This window comes from Pavona decussata, unplaced genomic scaffold (assembly GCF_977016875.1).
Source record: "Pavona decussata unplaced genomic scaffold, jaPavDecu1.1 SCAFFOLD_226, whole genome shotgun sequence".
Lineage (NCBI taxonomy): Eukaryota > Metazoa > Cnidaria > Anthozoa > Scleractinia > Agariciidae > Pavona > Pavona decussata.
The window spans coordinates 361,020-373,071 of record NW_028145631.1 but is presented as its reverse complement, the minus strand read 5'-3'; the positions used below and the strand labels follow the sequence as shown (position 1 = coordinate 373,071).

At 42.0% G+C, this 12,052-nt stretch overlaps 2 protein-coding genes across 2 annotated transcripts in view; one reads left to right on the top strand and one right to left on the bottom strand.

Annotated features, from left to right (window-relative positions):
* Positions 1-1,126: 1,126 nt before the first annotated feature.
* The window catches only part of LOC146458873 (uncharacterized), a 29,510-nt gene continuing 18,584 nt past the window's right edge, over positions 1,127-12,052 (bottom strand). The window contains exons 5-9 of the mRNA XM_085090208.1: positions 5,750-5,947; positions 4,855-5,082; positions 3,583-3,666; positions 3,034-3,093; positions 1,127-2,640 (exon numbers count right to left, since the gene is read on the bottom strand). Coding sequence (XP_084946334.1) covers positions 2,512-2,640; positions 3,034-3,093; positions 3,583-3,666; positions 4,855-5,082; positions 5,750-5,947 — 699 coding nt within the window. The 3' untranslated portion in view covers positions 1,127-2,511. The remainder of the gene's footprint in view (positions 2,641-3,033; positions 3,094-3,582; positions 3,667-4,854; positions 5,083-5,749; positions 5,948-12,052) is intronic.
* Positions 8,645-12,031, top strand: LOC146458877 (uncharacterized). Its single transcript, XM_085090200.1, has 3 exons — positions 8,645-10,196; positions 10,440-10,557; positions 10,654-12,031. Exons 1-3 carry the CDS (start codon positions 9,034-9,036, stop codon positions 11,998-12,000), a joined length of 2,628 nt encoding a protein of 875 aa, XP_084946326.1. The 5' UTR covers positions 8,645-9,033; the 3' UTR covers positions 12,001-12,031.

Genomic DNA, 12,052 nt, shown 5'->3' with positions numbered 1-12,052 from the left:
TAGATCCCTAGTTAAGGTACAAGATAGAGTTCTAATATAGACTGCGAGCAGTCGTACTTTTTCCCTCAGATCACGCGCGCAAAGTGACAGTAAAATTATGCAAATTAGAAAAGTGAACGAGGAGAGATTGGGGAGAGGGAGGAGCGCGATCGTGACAGAACTTAGAAAAAGAAAGAGACTGCTCGCAGTCTTGTACTAGTACGACTTTTGAATTTATCGACAATTCACATGTCCCACGCATGGCATCGCCAGCTTGCTCCCAAGTAGTCATTGTTAGAGGGGTCGTAATACGACTCCCCTAACAACGACTACGTGAGAGGCTACATGGCCAGGAGTCTGTCCCTTAAGCCTGGTTTGCACTAGCGACGCGACCACAGGCAAAACAGCTTTATGTCAAGTGAAAACGAACACAACGTTAGCACAAGAAAAGAAAAATTTTGATCCTTATGCTTGTCGAGGCCGTTTTCACGGTGAAATAAGCATTTTTATGCTCGACTTGTGTTTACGCTTGTGCATAGTTATAGCTATGGACAATGGCCTGTGCTTGCATCGCTTGTGAAAACCAGATTTTAATGTCGCTGACTAGTAGAAAACGAGGCTCTGGAAAGTAAATTGGTAAGACAAATTATTCTGCTACATGCGCTGTAAGTGTGAAAGTCGTACTCGTACTTGTATTCTCGGATCTGAGTTCTCTTTATATCAACTCCACAATAGGACTACTTCCAATAAATACATGCAAGTATTTCAGGCTCTCAGTTTCTGGTTCAACAGACAAAGCAGAACTCTGGGAATTGAGCTTCTCAAAATCATTATCATTAATAATTCAAAAGCCAAAGACAAAGGAAATCATGCACCGTGACGTGTCTGGATATCTGATGAAAAACTCCTCCTTAATTTCCCCTTCATAATCAGTTTGTTTGAGAGATTATATCAAACACTCGTCACAGTGTTTCATCACAATATCAAAAACCTCGAAGTTCGTCAAAAACAACTCTCTTCTCGGTGTTTGATATGTGATGAAACACTGTATCGCGTGTTTCATTTATTACATGAAACGACGTTAAAACAAGAATAAAAGAGTAATACTCTTTTGTTTTTCAGATTCTGCAAGTCGGAAACCTGAGTCCAGTGGAGTGTCAAAATTGATGAGATACCCACAGGCGTCACGGTGATCTTAACGTATGAACATCAGCCCTTATTTCTCTTCCCAGTATTGTTCGCTCGTAGGATCAGTCCATTCAATCCCCCAAACTTGAGAGCCTGGAGCCAGATTCACGATTGTATACTAAGCATTGTTTCGTGACAAAAGTCTATTGTTGGACTGACAATAGCTTCTTGTTAAGAGACAACAGGGAGCCGAAAATATAACAAAAAAATGTAACTTGCGCTACTTCGCCCCGGCGATTATTTCAACTCGTTCAACTTCTACAGAAACGGCGAAATATCCAGGAACCAAATTGGTAGAAGTGACGTCTAAGTTAAGAAAGAGTAAAAAAATTCACCGTCGTTTGCTTAGGTTGTCCACAAAACCTTGAATTTGGTCATTTCACGTTGCTGTTTTGCAGAGGACGGTAAAGGAATGTAACAAACGTAAAACGCCGTGCAGAGCGATTGTTTTTCCTCACTAAACCTATTGTTCTGCGGCGTTGTCATTGCCGTGGCCGTTGTCGTTGGTTAAGCTTCCTAATACTTATGACACATCTTAACTTCGGCGGACTTCAGCGTGAATCTGACCCAGTTCACTAGCAGACATCAAATAAGATTGCAACCTTGCTCAAAAATCACATACTTTGAAAGTCTTGCTCCGTGGCTTTAATTAAGACTTTAAATAGAAAAATGTACGCAAAATGTCACTCGAGATTACAGACAACAACGGACCAAAAATTATAAAAACTTCTATTCACCTAAACTACAGCACTAGTAACTTTACGCAACAGGACAGCAGACAAAGGAGGACGACAAAAAATCTTTGCGTAACCACCGTGACAGCTATTGAAGCATTGTGTTGTTTGAACTGCCTTCCTCTTGTTGCCGTAAAAAAATGCGTGAAAACGTAGAAAAATTAGATGTGAAAGTCATGCTGGTCACACAACCCCATTTTGCCGTTGCCTTTCCTCTGCCGTCCTGGGCCCGCTTGTGTAAAGCATCTTAAGATAAGTAGGAATTTTCCATAGTCGTTCCTTGCTTTTCCAAGGATTTTCTTGTAATCTCTTTGTGTTCGCTGTCCTCAGTAAACCGTCTTCATGCAGCCGAGTGGTCTTGTATAGTGCTCGAGAAAATCGCTCGCAACACAGAGAATGGTTGTAGAAAACCCCTACTGCACTTACTCATAAGATGCTTTATACAACCGGGCCTCGTTGCGCAATCTCACCGCTAACATATTGAGACGGTCGTTACCATGGGAGCCAAACATTTTTGTCATGCTTTCGGAGTGCGCGTCACCGTCTTTGTCTCAAGTTGTTTTCATTTGGTCAACCATTCCACAAAACCCCTCAGGCTCCCAGGCAAGTCTCAATGCTTTGAGTTTAAATCCCAGTTGTACTTCATGAAGCTGACTTTAAAATTACCGCTAACTAATAGCTCCTCCAGTTGATTTTTCTTCTGTCCTTGTCCCATATGAGCCAGAACAAATCGCACAAGCTGCCAAAAAAGACCATATGTTAATATAATTAACAATAGCTGTTTTCATTTAAGTGTCCTGAAACCAAACCCAAAGTAATCACTCCAGCCAATCAGCCAATCAGGACGAGAAGAGCAATGAACCAATCAGGATTCGAAACAAATAACTGTAACCGGCGCAAAGCGCGGGAAAACGTGCACGAGCAGAACAGACTGGTTTTAGCTTTTGCTTCCCATTGGTTGAGAAAGTTGCGTGCGTTTGACTGACCAATCTCAGAGTTCAATAAAGCAAAACCGAAGTAAACTCAAATTACTTTCCACACTCAATTTAAATCTGCTCTAAAAATATTTCAGCCTTCTACATGTGGGAGCGTACGAAGTTAAAGTATTGAAAATACTTCAAATAACAGTTACCTCCTCGTTGTTCGAACCAAAATCTTCCTTGTACCACTGAAAGATCTTGCTCAGTCGAATCTGTCGATATAATGGTGGTTTGAAATTAATAAACACATGAGGAACATTCACAAAAATCATACTGCTATCAAAAGTTGTTTTACAGGATCATTAAGTGACACAGGCTCAACAGACAAAATATTTTTTTGTGGTTCTCTGCCTTTCACCAAGAAAGGAAAAACGTAACCATGAGACCACACTAGAAAACTGGCACAAAACGAGAAACAGCAAAGCAGGGAGAAGGAATCATCAACTTGGAATAAGAATATAGTTCTAAAAAGTCTAATTAGGAAATGAATTTACAAACGTCATGCAAAATGGGCCGGCCACTCACTCGTCACTAAACGGCCTAAAATCGGGGCGGCGGTGAGGACGAAGTACAAAAATCAACCACGGGAATTTTTTGAAAACAGACTATGGGAAAGTTCTCCAACACCTTGAGAGCTTGTTCCCCGGTTGTATTAAGATAAGTACAGCAAGGAAAAACAGTTGACATTAGAAACATTTTACCTCTCTTTTTGGCATGTTAAGCACGCATCCATCTTCTCCTTCCAAGAAAGCTTCAGCCGCAAGAGTCAACTCCTCATCAATTCCCTATACATACAACGCACAGCCAAGGGATGTATCAGTCAACCCCGGCAGTGCCCATCCCCCTCACCCCTCCTCCCGGGCATAAGCTGGGCATTTTTCAATATTGTCCGTCCAGGGGATCGGGCATTAGTCTATCCCCGGGCATTTGACGGCCTCATTATTTTTACCTCACAATACTATCGCTTCTTTTCAATGGAAAGTTTATTAGCAGAGACAATAAATTATTGATTGACTACATCTGGGGAGGATTTAAATGAGATAGTAGATCTAAGTGACGAACGGTCACTGCCACAATACAGAGAACAGAGAAATAAGTCTTATCCGACACTTAGTTTGGCGAGGATACACTTTCATCGCTATAAAGATAAGCCAAGAGACAAAGGAATTTTAAAACGTCTTTTTTAACTGCACCGTGGAGCATTTATTAAAAAAAAAAGAATGCTAATGCTGGGGTCAGCCCATGAGAGGTGGGGTGGGGGGGGGCATTGTTGGAATTGACTGATGATGCATTAGTTGTTACTCAAAGCGAAGTCATGGGGGATAATCCAGTTGTTTGTCCCAGATGTTGGAAGAGGTTGCTAAGCATGTATCTCTGACGTCAAACCGACTCCAACAAATTTTCTGGCAGACTTTTAACCTATCGCGAATTGATCAGTTTAATCCAAAAAGAAAACAGTTTCCTGCAAAACAGTTTTGCTCATGTGTGCTGATGCACCAGCCCAATCTCGTCCCCAGGCTCGCCTCTTCTGCACGAGAGAGAATCCTGGGAACGAGGTTGGTGCTTTGAAACAAATCTTACGACAATCAGTTCGGAAAATTACATCCAAATCTTGGAATCAGAAAGATGATGGATAGTTTTATGGATGATCGATAGCCCACGAGGCGTGTAGCACCGAGTTGGCTATAATCATCTCATATCCAACAAGCGCGAGTGGAATAATTGTTTTATTAAAAACAGTAAAGAAACATTGCTAGATATTGCCGATTTCGCTTTGCAAGAACTACCACATGATAACTGCATGTCGCTGTTTCTCGGACATGGTACAATGGCTCATATACCATGGCTGCAAAGCCAATCACATCCCTGGAATTGCATTATATAATGATCCAGTCTTTTAATAGTGCTGTCACATTACCGCTCAGCGTTGTGTTTATACCCGTGTCGCTAGTAAAACACAAACCAATTCTTACCGAAGCGGAGTAGGTTTTGATCGGCGGACAGCTCTTAGCTCCGCATACGAGAGCAAAATGTATCTTGGGCTCTGGCGCCGGTAGCGCTATCTTCAATCTGGGGTCGCTCCTTGAGAACGGCTTCGTTACAGCACCAATGGCCTTGCGATTTGAGCGAAGAACGCCATTTTCTATTTCGTTGAGGGCAAAAGAGTGGCCTCCAATGATGTAGTTCACAGTGTTAAAAAACTGCAAGAGGATTCACAAAAATGGTTAAAGCGTCAACTAACGCCATTTCAATAGCGATTAAGAAAAAGAAAATTACAACAAATGCAAGAATACATTAATGGAAAGTTGTCACTACGTTAAAGAATTGTGTCAGTCCAAACACTTAACTAAATAGGCCTTATCACGGTTTTCGACGCCTATTTCCGCAAAACTACAATTCAGAATAGTATGCCTTGATTTTCACAGTTGTCATGATTTTTTTTTTTTCATTCTTGTAGAGTTTGTGAAATGAGAAAAGGTTTCAAAAATTGTATCTGATCATGCAAGCAGATTATGAACACCTTTTTAGCTCTGTTGCTTGGCAATACTTTAAGACTAGCTCTGACGTCTAGCGGTTTCCATGACAACAGGTCAGCTCCACAAAAAAGACCTCTAAATTTCAGTGTTCGCAAGTTATTTCAAAAACTAAGTCAGTGACATAAGGGTTTTTTTTTCGGTTATTGCTGTTTTTGTTGTTGTTGTTTTATTTTATTTTGTGGCATACAGAATGTTGATTGAGAGAATGTTGAATGTTGCACATCCGGTGTTCTGCGCACTGAACTTTTGATAGAAATTTTGAATCATCCAGCTTTCTTGCAAGTGTACCAAAGCTATAGCGTGGATGGGTTACGTGCTTGCATACTGTTACCTTGTATCTCTGCCACAGGGTAACAGGAGGTCCCCTGACAACATTAGCATGAATGACCAGGGCATTGTAGATGTTAATGAAGAAGGCAAGCGTCTCTTCTCTAGTCATTCCTTCCAGTTTCACACGCTGTAGCTCAGCTGTGTGTTTTATGTAAGCCTTGAACTCTTTACTCTGACCCATAGCGCTATAGTCGACGCCCTGTGTTAAACAACACAGTGATTGAAGACACCAGAATATAAGTAGACAAAGAAACAGCAATGGACTCCGTACAGTACATCTCAGTGATCTGACTGGTTTGCAGGTCATAAGTTCGATTCTATGGGGTTTCAAAACTGAACGCGCACGTTTTTCGAACGAAATGTCTGGACCTAGCTAACCTGAGTATCTGGACTTTCTAAGGGGAGGGGCGAGGGAGGAAGGTAGGGCAGGAGAGTGAACGTACGTGCCAACGAAATGAAGGCAAGAAGGAAGGAAGGAAGGAAGGAAGGAAGGAAGGAAGGAAGGAAGGAAGGAAGGAAGGAAGGAAGGAAGGAAGGAAGGAAGGAAGGAAGGTAGGTAGGAAGGAAGGATGGAAGGAAGGCAGGAAGGAAGGAAGGAAGGAAGGAAGGAAGGAAGGAAGGAAGGAAGGAAGGGAGGGAGGGAGGGAGGAAGGAAGGAAGGAAGGAAGGAAGGAAGGAAGGAAGGAAGGAAGGAAGGAAGGAAGGAAGGAAGGAAAGGAGGGAGGAAGGAAGGAAGGAAGGAAGGAAGGAAGGAAGGAAGGAAGGAAGGAAGGAAGGAAGGAAGGAAGGAAGGAAGGAAGGAAGGAAGGAAGGAAGGAAGGAAGGAGGGAAGGAAGGAAGGAAGGAAAGGAGGGAGGGAGGAAGGAAGGAAGGATCGTTTCTCGTCTTTCCCCGTTCCCTTCACTTTAACATGTTAAATGAAATAGTCAACGTCGTTGTTATTCCTCATGCCACAACTGGAAATACTTTCTCCGCCGTTTCCGCTTAATCCGTTATACTTAATCAGAGAGGCCAGTTTCCATGAGTGCATAATGCTAGAGTGATGCGGAGACATCGGAGATACCGGAGAAAGAACTTGCAGAACAATCAAGCAGTAATAGATAAATATATTAGTATCATATTATTCCTTATGGTGCAACTGCAAGTTCCTTCTACATACTGAACTTTATTTTAGTACAACGGGGACATCGGAGACACCGGAGAAAGAACTTGCAGTAAGTAAAATCTGCATTTTAAATATCAAATATTTATATAATTATATATCTAATATGAATAATATATTTATTAATATATTTCATATTATATTAACTGTAAGTATATACAATATAAAATATATTAATAAATATATTATTCATATTAGATATATATAAATATTTAATATTTGATATTTAAAATGCAGATTTTACTAACTGCAAGTTCTTTCTCCGGTGTCTCCGATGTCTCCGTTGCACTAAGATAAAGTTCAGTATGTAGACAGAACTTGCAGTTGTATTATAAGGAATAATGATACAAATATATTTATCTATTACCGCTTGCACGTTCTGCAAGTTCTTTCTCCGGTGTCTCCGATGTCCCCGTTGGACTAAGCAGTATTTACTTGAGAAAAGGGCACTCGCCATTTAGTATGACGGATTAAGCGGACACATCGGAGATTGTACTTGCAGTTGTGTCATAAGGAATAGCAATAATATTGAGTATCTAAGCGCGTCACTTTCTGACGTAGACATTGTTGCTCAACGATCACGCGCTTTCTCGATTGTAGGCAAGACATTTTCGCAAGCACGAGCGTTAACATTTTTCCTTAATATATGATGCCCAAAGACCATAACAAAAGAGTTTGAGAATTTTTTTCTTCACAAGCTTCCTGCGGGAATAATTAGTACTCTGTAAAATAATGCTTCAGAAGGTTCAAGGTCAGATACATTCCTTCAGGCCCCTCTTCTGCTTGACCACACTCTGTTGTCAAAGCTATCATAATATTGGCCATTAGGAAACGGGAAATTGGACAATAAAGCACCATGCGAAAAATCGAAGTATAAAAAATGACGTTGCGGACAGTTGAATGGTTGACTACGTAACTGCGGACACATTCTTGTAAGCGTTTCTTTTGTTCCGCGATGGATCTTTTGCAAAAACTATGCTTTGAATGAAGACGAAATCTCGTCTAGACAAAACAGATGTGTGGAAAATGAACTTAACAAGTTTCTTTACGATATAAAATCAAGTTGCAAAACTACGCTTCTGGCATTTGTACGTGACCAGCATGGCATCAGGACCTGCGAGACAGCTTAACAGTAAGGTATGTAATATGTCTTTTGCTGTTCTTTCTGAGCTTTAAGAGTTAAAATTACAAGTTGTAAGATCCGCCATCTTGAAAAAGAGACAAACAGGGCAGGAAATACTTAATCTTGTTGTCACAAAAAGACCTCCTTGTTGTAAAAATCCGCCATTTTGAAAAAGAGACAAATCGGGCAAGAAACACATAATGTTGTTGTCAAGAATCGACCTTCGTGTTGTAAAAAGCCGCCATTTTGAAAAAGAGACAAATCGGGCAAGAAATACATAATGTTAGTGTCAAGAATATACCTTCTTGTTGTAAAAATCTGCCATTTTGAAAAAGGAACAAATCGGGCAAGAAATACATAACACTCCTGATAGGAGCACTCGGATGTTTTTCCGAGTATGCCGGTGTCACTTTCTAGAATAACACACCATTCTCTTTCATTCATCAGGCCTGAAATATACCCTTGTCGTAAAGAATAATTTTGTAGTAAAAAAATCCGCCATTTTGACAAAAATAAAATGGAAAAAAAAAGCCCGAAATTCGGCAAGTTGTTGTCGAGTGTATATCTCGTCAAAATCGATTAATTCACAGATAATTTTTTTAGACTTCGACATTGTTTTGCTTTAGAGGTAGATTAATGGAAATTATAGAACACGCTGTCTAGTCGTGCTATAGATAGGCAACGTGTCTTTAAACCAATATTTGTTTAGAAAGCTTTAAGTTTTATTACGAAAGCTTAATAACGATTTCGCGAAAATGGGCAGGGTAGCACTAAACTTATGGAAATATGACTTTAATTTGCAACTTTTTTTTTTTCATAGAGCATACGGAGTGCTTTGGTGAGCCGTATTCTCCCAACTGCGGCTACATGCTCGATAATATCTGCTAAAGTATCTTATCGACAATGTGACGGTAGAGCTAATACCACGCCAGATGAGCTCTGGGCGCAAATATGCAACAAGAGAGATAAATGCGACCAAGCAATAAAGCGAATCCCAGGAATGGCCTTCTTTTTCTCTGCTGTGGCAGCGGTAGAGAGCAAAGTAAAGAAAAATCAGACCAACGAAGACATGGAGGAAGAAGGTGACTTAAACAACACGAGCCACAAACAGCAAGTTGTTTATTGGCCCGCAATTTCTTACTGGATGGCAGTTCAGTCACAAAATGGAACGCATGTTTCCACAGTGCCAGTTCACTCCGCCCTGCTAGAAATAGGAATGGACGTCACAGCAAAAGCTCTACCAGATTGCAAAAAAGGAAGAGAAGAACAGTCATCTGCACCTTTGTGTACGACACTCAAAGATCACTCAAATCAGTTTCTGCAAAACAAAGTCGATATTTCATTTGCTCAGGGCCTGAACAGTCTGAAAGATGAACTGATGGAAGAGCCGTTGGGGAGTGCGATGAATGGAAGCGAGCGTGTTGTAAGATTGCAAGTGGTTTCGAGCTCGTTCAGTTCCACACTGCGCGACAAGGCAGTTCCAGCTCTCATCCGATCTGGGCTTAAGTTCGATGTGTATGGCATTGAAAATTGCAGTGTGCCGTCCGGAAGCAAAATCCGCACAAAAGCGCTGGCATCTCCAATAGTGGTAGCCATGAACGACATCGAGAGAGCAATGAAAAAGCTTGGATATGCGCTTTACCGCGGAGAAGTTTACAAGAAAGTTGGTTCTTCGAAGTATACATTTGAACACTGTTGTACAGTTAAAAAGTTTTTGTCGCTACTTGGCAACAGCGAGCATTTCAAGGAAACCATTATAAAGCACCTAAACAAGTTAGACAGCATTCTGGGTGATCCCGAAAGCGAGTTTCCCAGACAACTCAAGATTAATTACGACCTGATAGAAGTTTCGGATGGCTTCTGCTTTTCTATTAGTGAGAGAAGATTTGTGGAAAATGCCATACGAGACTCAGACGTTGGAAGAGAAACACCGAGAGCATACGTCGAGTACGAACAGGACAAAGTACCAGAACCCCGTTACTTCAGAGAAATTCTGGAAAACAGCCTATCAGAGACTGACGTACAAATCTTTTGCGAGTACTTCATGCGATTGCTGCACTATGGCACCAAACAGCATAAAGAGAAGGTGTTGTGCTTGGTTGGGGAGCCAAACAGTGGGAAGACCAGTTTGTTTGCACCTATCACTCGCATCATCCCTGAGAGGTGAGTATGCTTTTGGATATTTTTGGTAACTATTTATTGCATATACCAGATTTCCTTCGCGGCTATCCCTAAACCCTATCTCGTTACTTACACAGTTAACATTCAGTGAAACTTATCGGTATGTTGAACTTCGAATGTTTGTTTAAGATGTTGGATGTCACAGCTGTAATGAGTCTTATTTTAGCTTCTAATGTTTAACTAGCACTTTGTCATTATCATTCCTATTGCTCTTCATGTTTTCAGGTACATCGCAATGATAACAAAACAGAAAGCATTTAACAAGAGCCAAATCGACGAGTACACACAGGTCATCTTTATGGACGAGGCCTACACCAAACTGTTGGACCCAGATGACTGGAAGGTACGTTCACTTAACCAAACGTTTTCGTTAGCGATTGGTTAACACGTAAGTCAATGAAACCTTTATCTAACTTGTCTCTATCTTTTTGGCCTTAAGGTGCTCACCCAGGGCGGCTTGACAGCACACGACAGAAAATACAAGTCGTCAACCCCACTGACCATACGATGTCCTATGTTCATAACGTGCCAAAAGGAGATGGATTTTGGAGAAGACCACAACGCAGCGATGAACGTGCGTTTGAGAAAGTTCCACTTCAAGACTTTAACATCACAACCAGTTGCCGGGGCCATGAAATTTTTGAAAGAGCACGCAATGGACTGCATCGTGTGGGCAAGCAGCATGGCAGTGACTCCTGTCGATGAATTACCTCCGCCAGTCCCGGAAACAGCTCAAGGTGACACAACATTCCACGACGAAGAGAGAGAGCGCATCCGAAACTTTACGATGGACGACAGTGACAGTGACGATGCCATGGTGGATGAAGAATCCAAAGAAACGCCAGCACGAAATCAAGAAAGCGGCGAGGAGAGCGAGGAAATGAGCGACAATGCCGACAGTTCAAGCTACGCGAAGGGTTGGGAGAGGAGTTACGAGGAAATTTCCAGGCTCCGTGAACAACAACCGCGAAACAGTTTAAAGCGGAGGCAACTAGAATTACTTGGTGCCGGCGTAAAGCAGTTTCGAGAAGATTGCGACAAGCGCGCAGACCTTGCGAGGGAGCAGTTCCTTGAAGAGACCAAGGCAAGATGGATATCTCTTGGCATGATGAAAGAAGAGGATGCTGACCTGCTGCATTCGGTGGATGGACCCTACCATCCGAACATCGAAAAGAGCAGAGAAGAATACTTTGCTAAGAAGAAAGCTGAAGAAGAACGGCAGCTTGCAGAAAAAGCTCGCGCCTATTACCAGGATGGGTGGGTGCTGGGAAAGGAAGAAGAACTGCAAGACTTACAGAAACAAGAAGAAGCAGCAACAGATCCAGACATCAAACGCGCCCTTCAATACATAATAGAAGTTGCAGTTGACGCGTTAAAGGCAAGGTTTCAACGAGAGGAAGTTCGAGGCCTCCAAAAGTATGTTTTGCTCGAAAGAAAAAGGAAGGCTGTACAACTGAGGTGGTGTTCAGAGGAGCAAGCGGAAATCATAAGTAGCATATGGTGTCCGCTGCCGTTTCCCAGCGAAGTACCCCAAGACGAGCCAAGTGGTAGACACCCGTCACAGCCTCGTAGCCAGCCCAATAAAAGTGACGATGACGACGAGGATCTCTTCATCACCCAAGTGGCAAGCTGGGAGGCCAGTCACACACAGTTCGAGAGGACCCGCCGCGTCCGCGAAGTTTCCCAGCAGGGTAAAAAGCGATCCCGCCCAACAGACGAAGTTCAGCCCGGCATTAGCAAAAGGAAGGCCACAAATACGATTTTGAATTATTTCACAAGCCAATAAGAGTTAATGATAAAAGCGTGTCAAATTTCGCATTTAAGGACGCTGTTGTTGT

Bases quoted from the DNA above. Each gene is read 5' to 3' on its own strand.
- LOC146458877 (XM_085090200.1), top strand. From the start codon at position 9,034: ATGGCCTTCTTTTTCTCTGCTGTGGCAGCGGTAGAGAGCAAAGTAAAG. The intron at 10,197-10,439 runs GTGAGTATGCTT...TCATGTTTTCAG, and splicing joins ACTCGCATCATCCCTGAGAG to GTACATCGCAATGATAACAA. The intron at 10,558-10,653 runs GTACGTTCACTT...TTTGGCCTTAAG, and splicing joins TGGACCCAGATGACTGGAAG to GTGCTCACCCAGGGCGGCTT.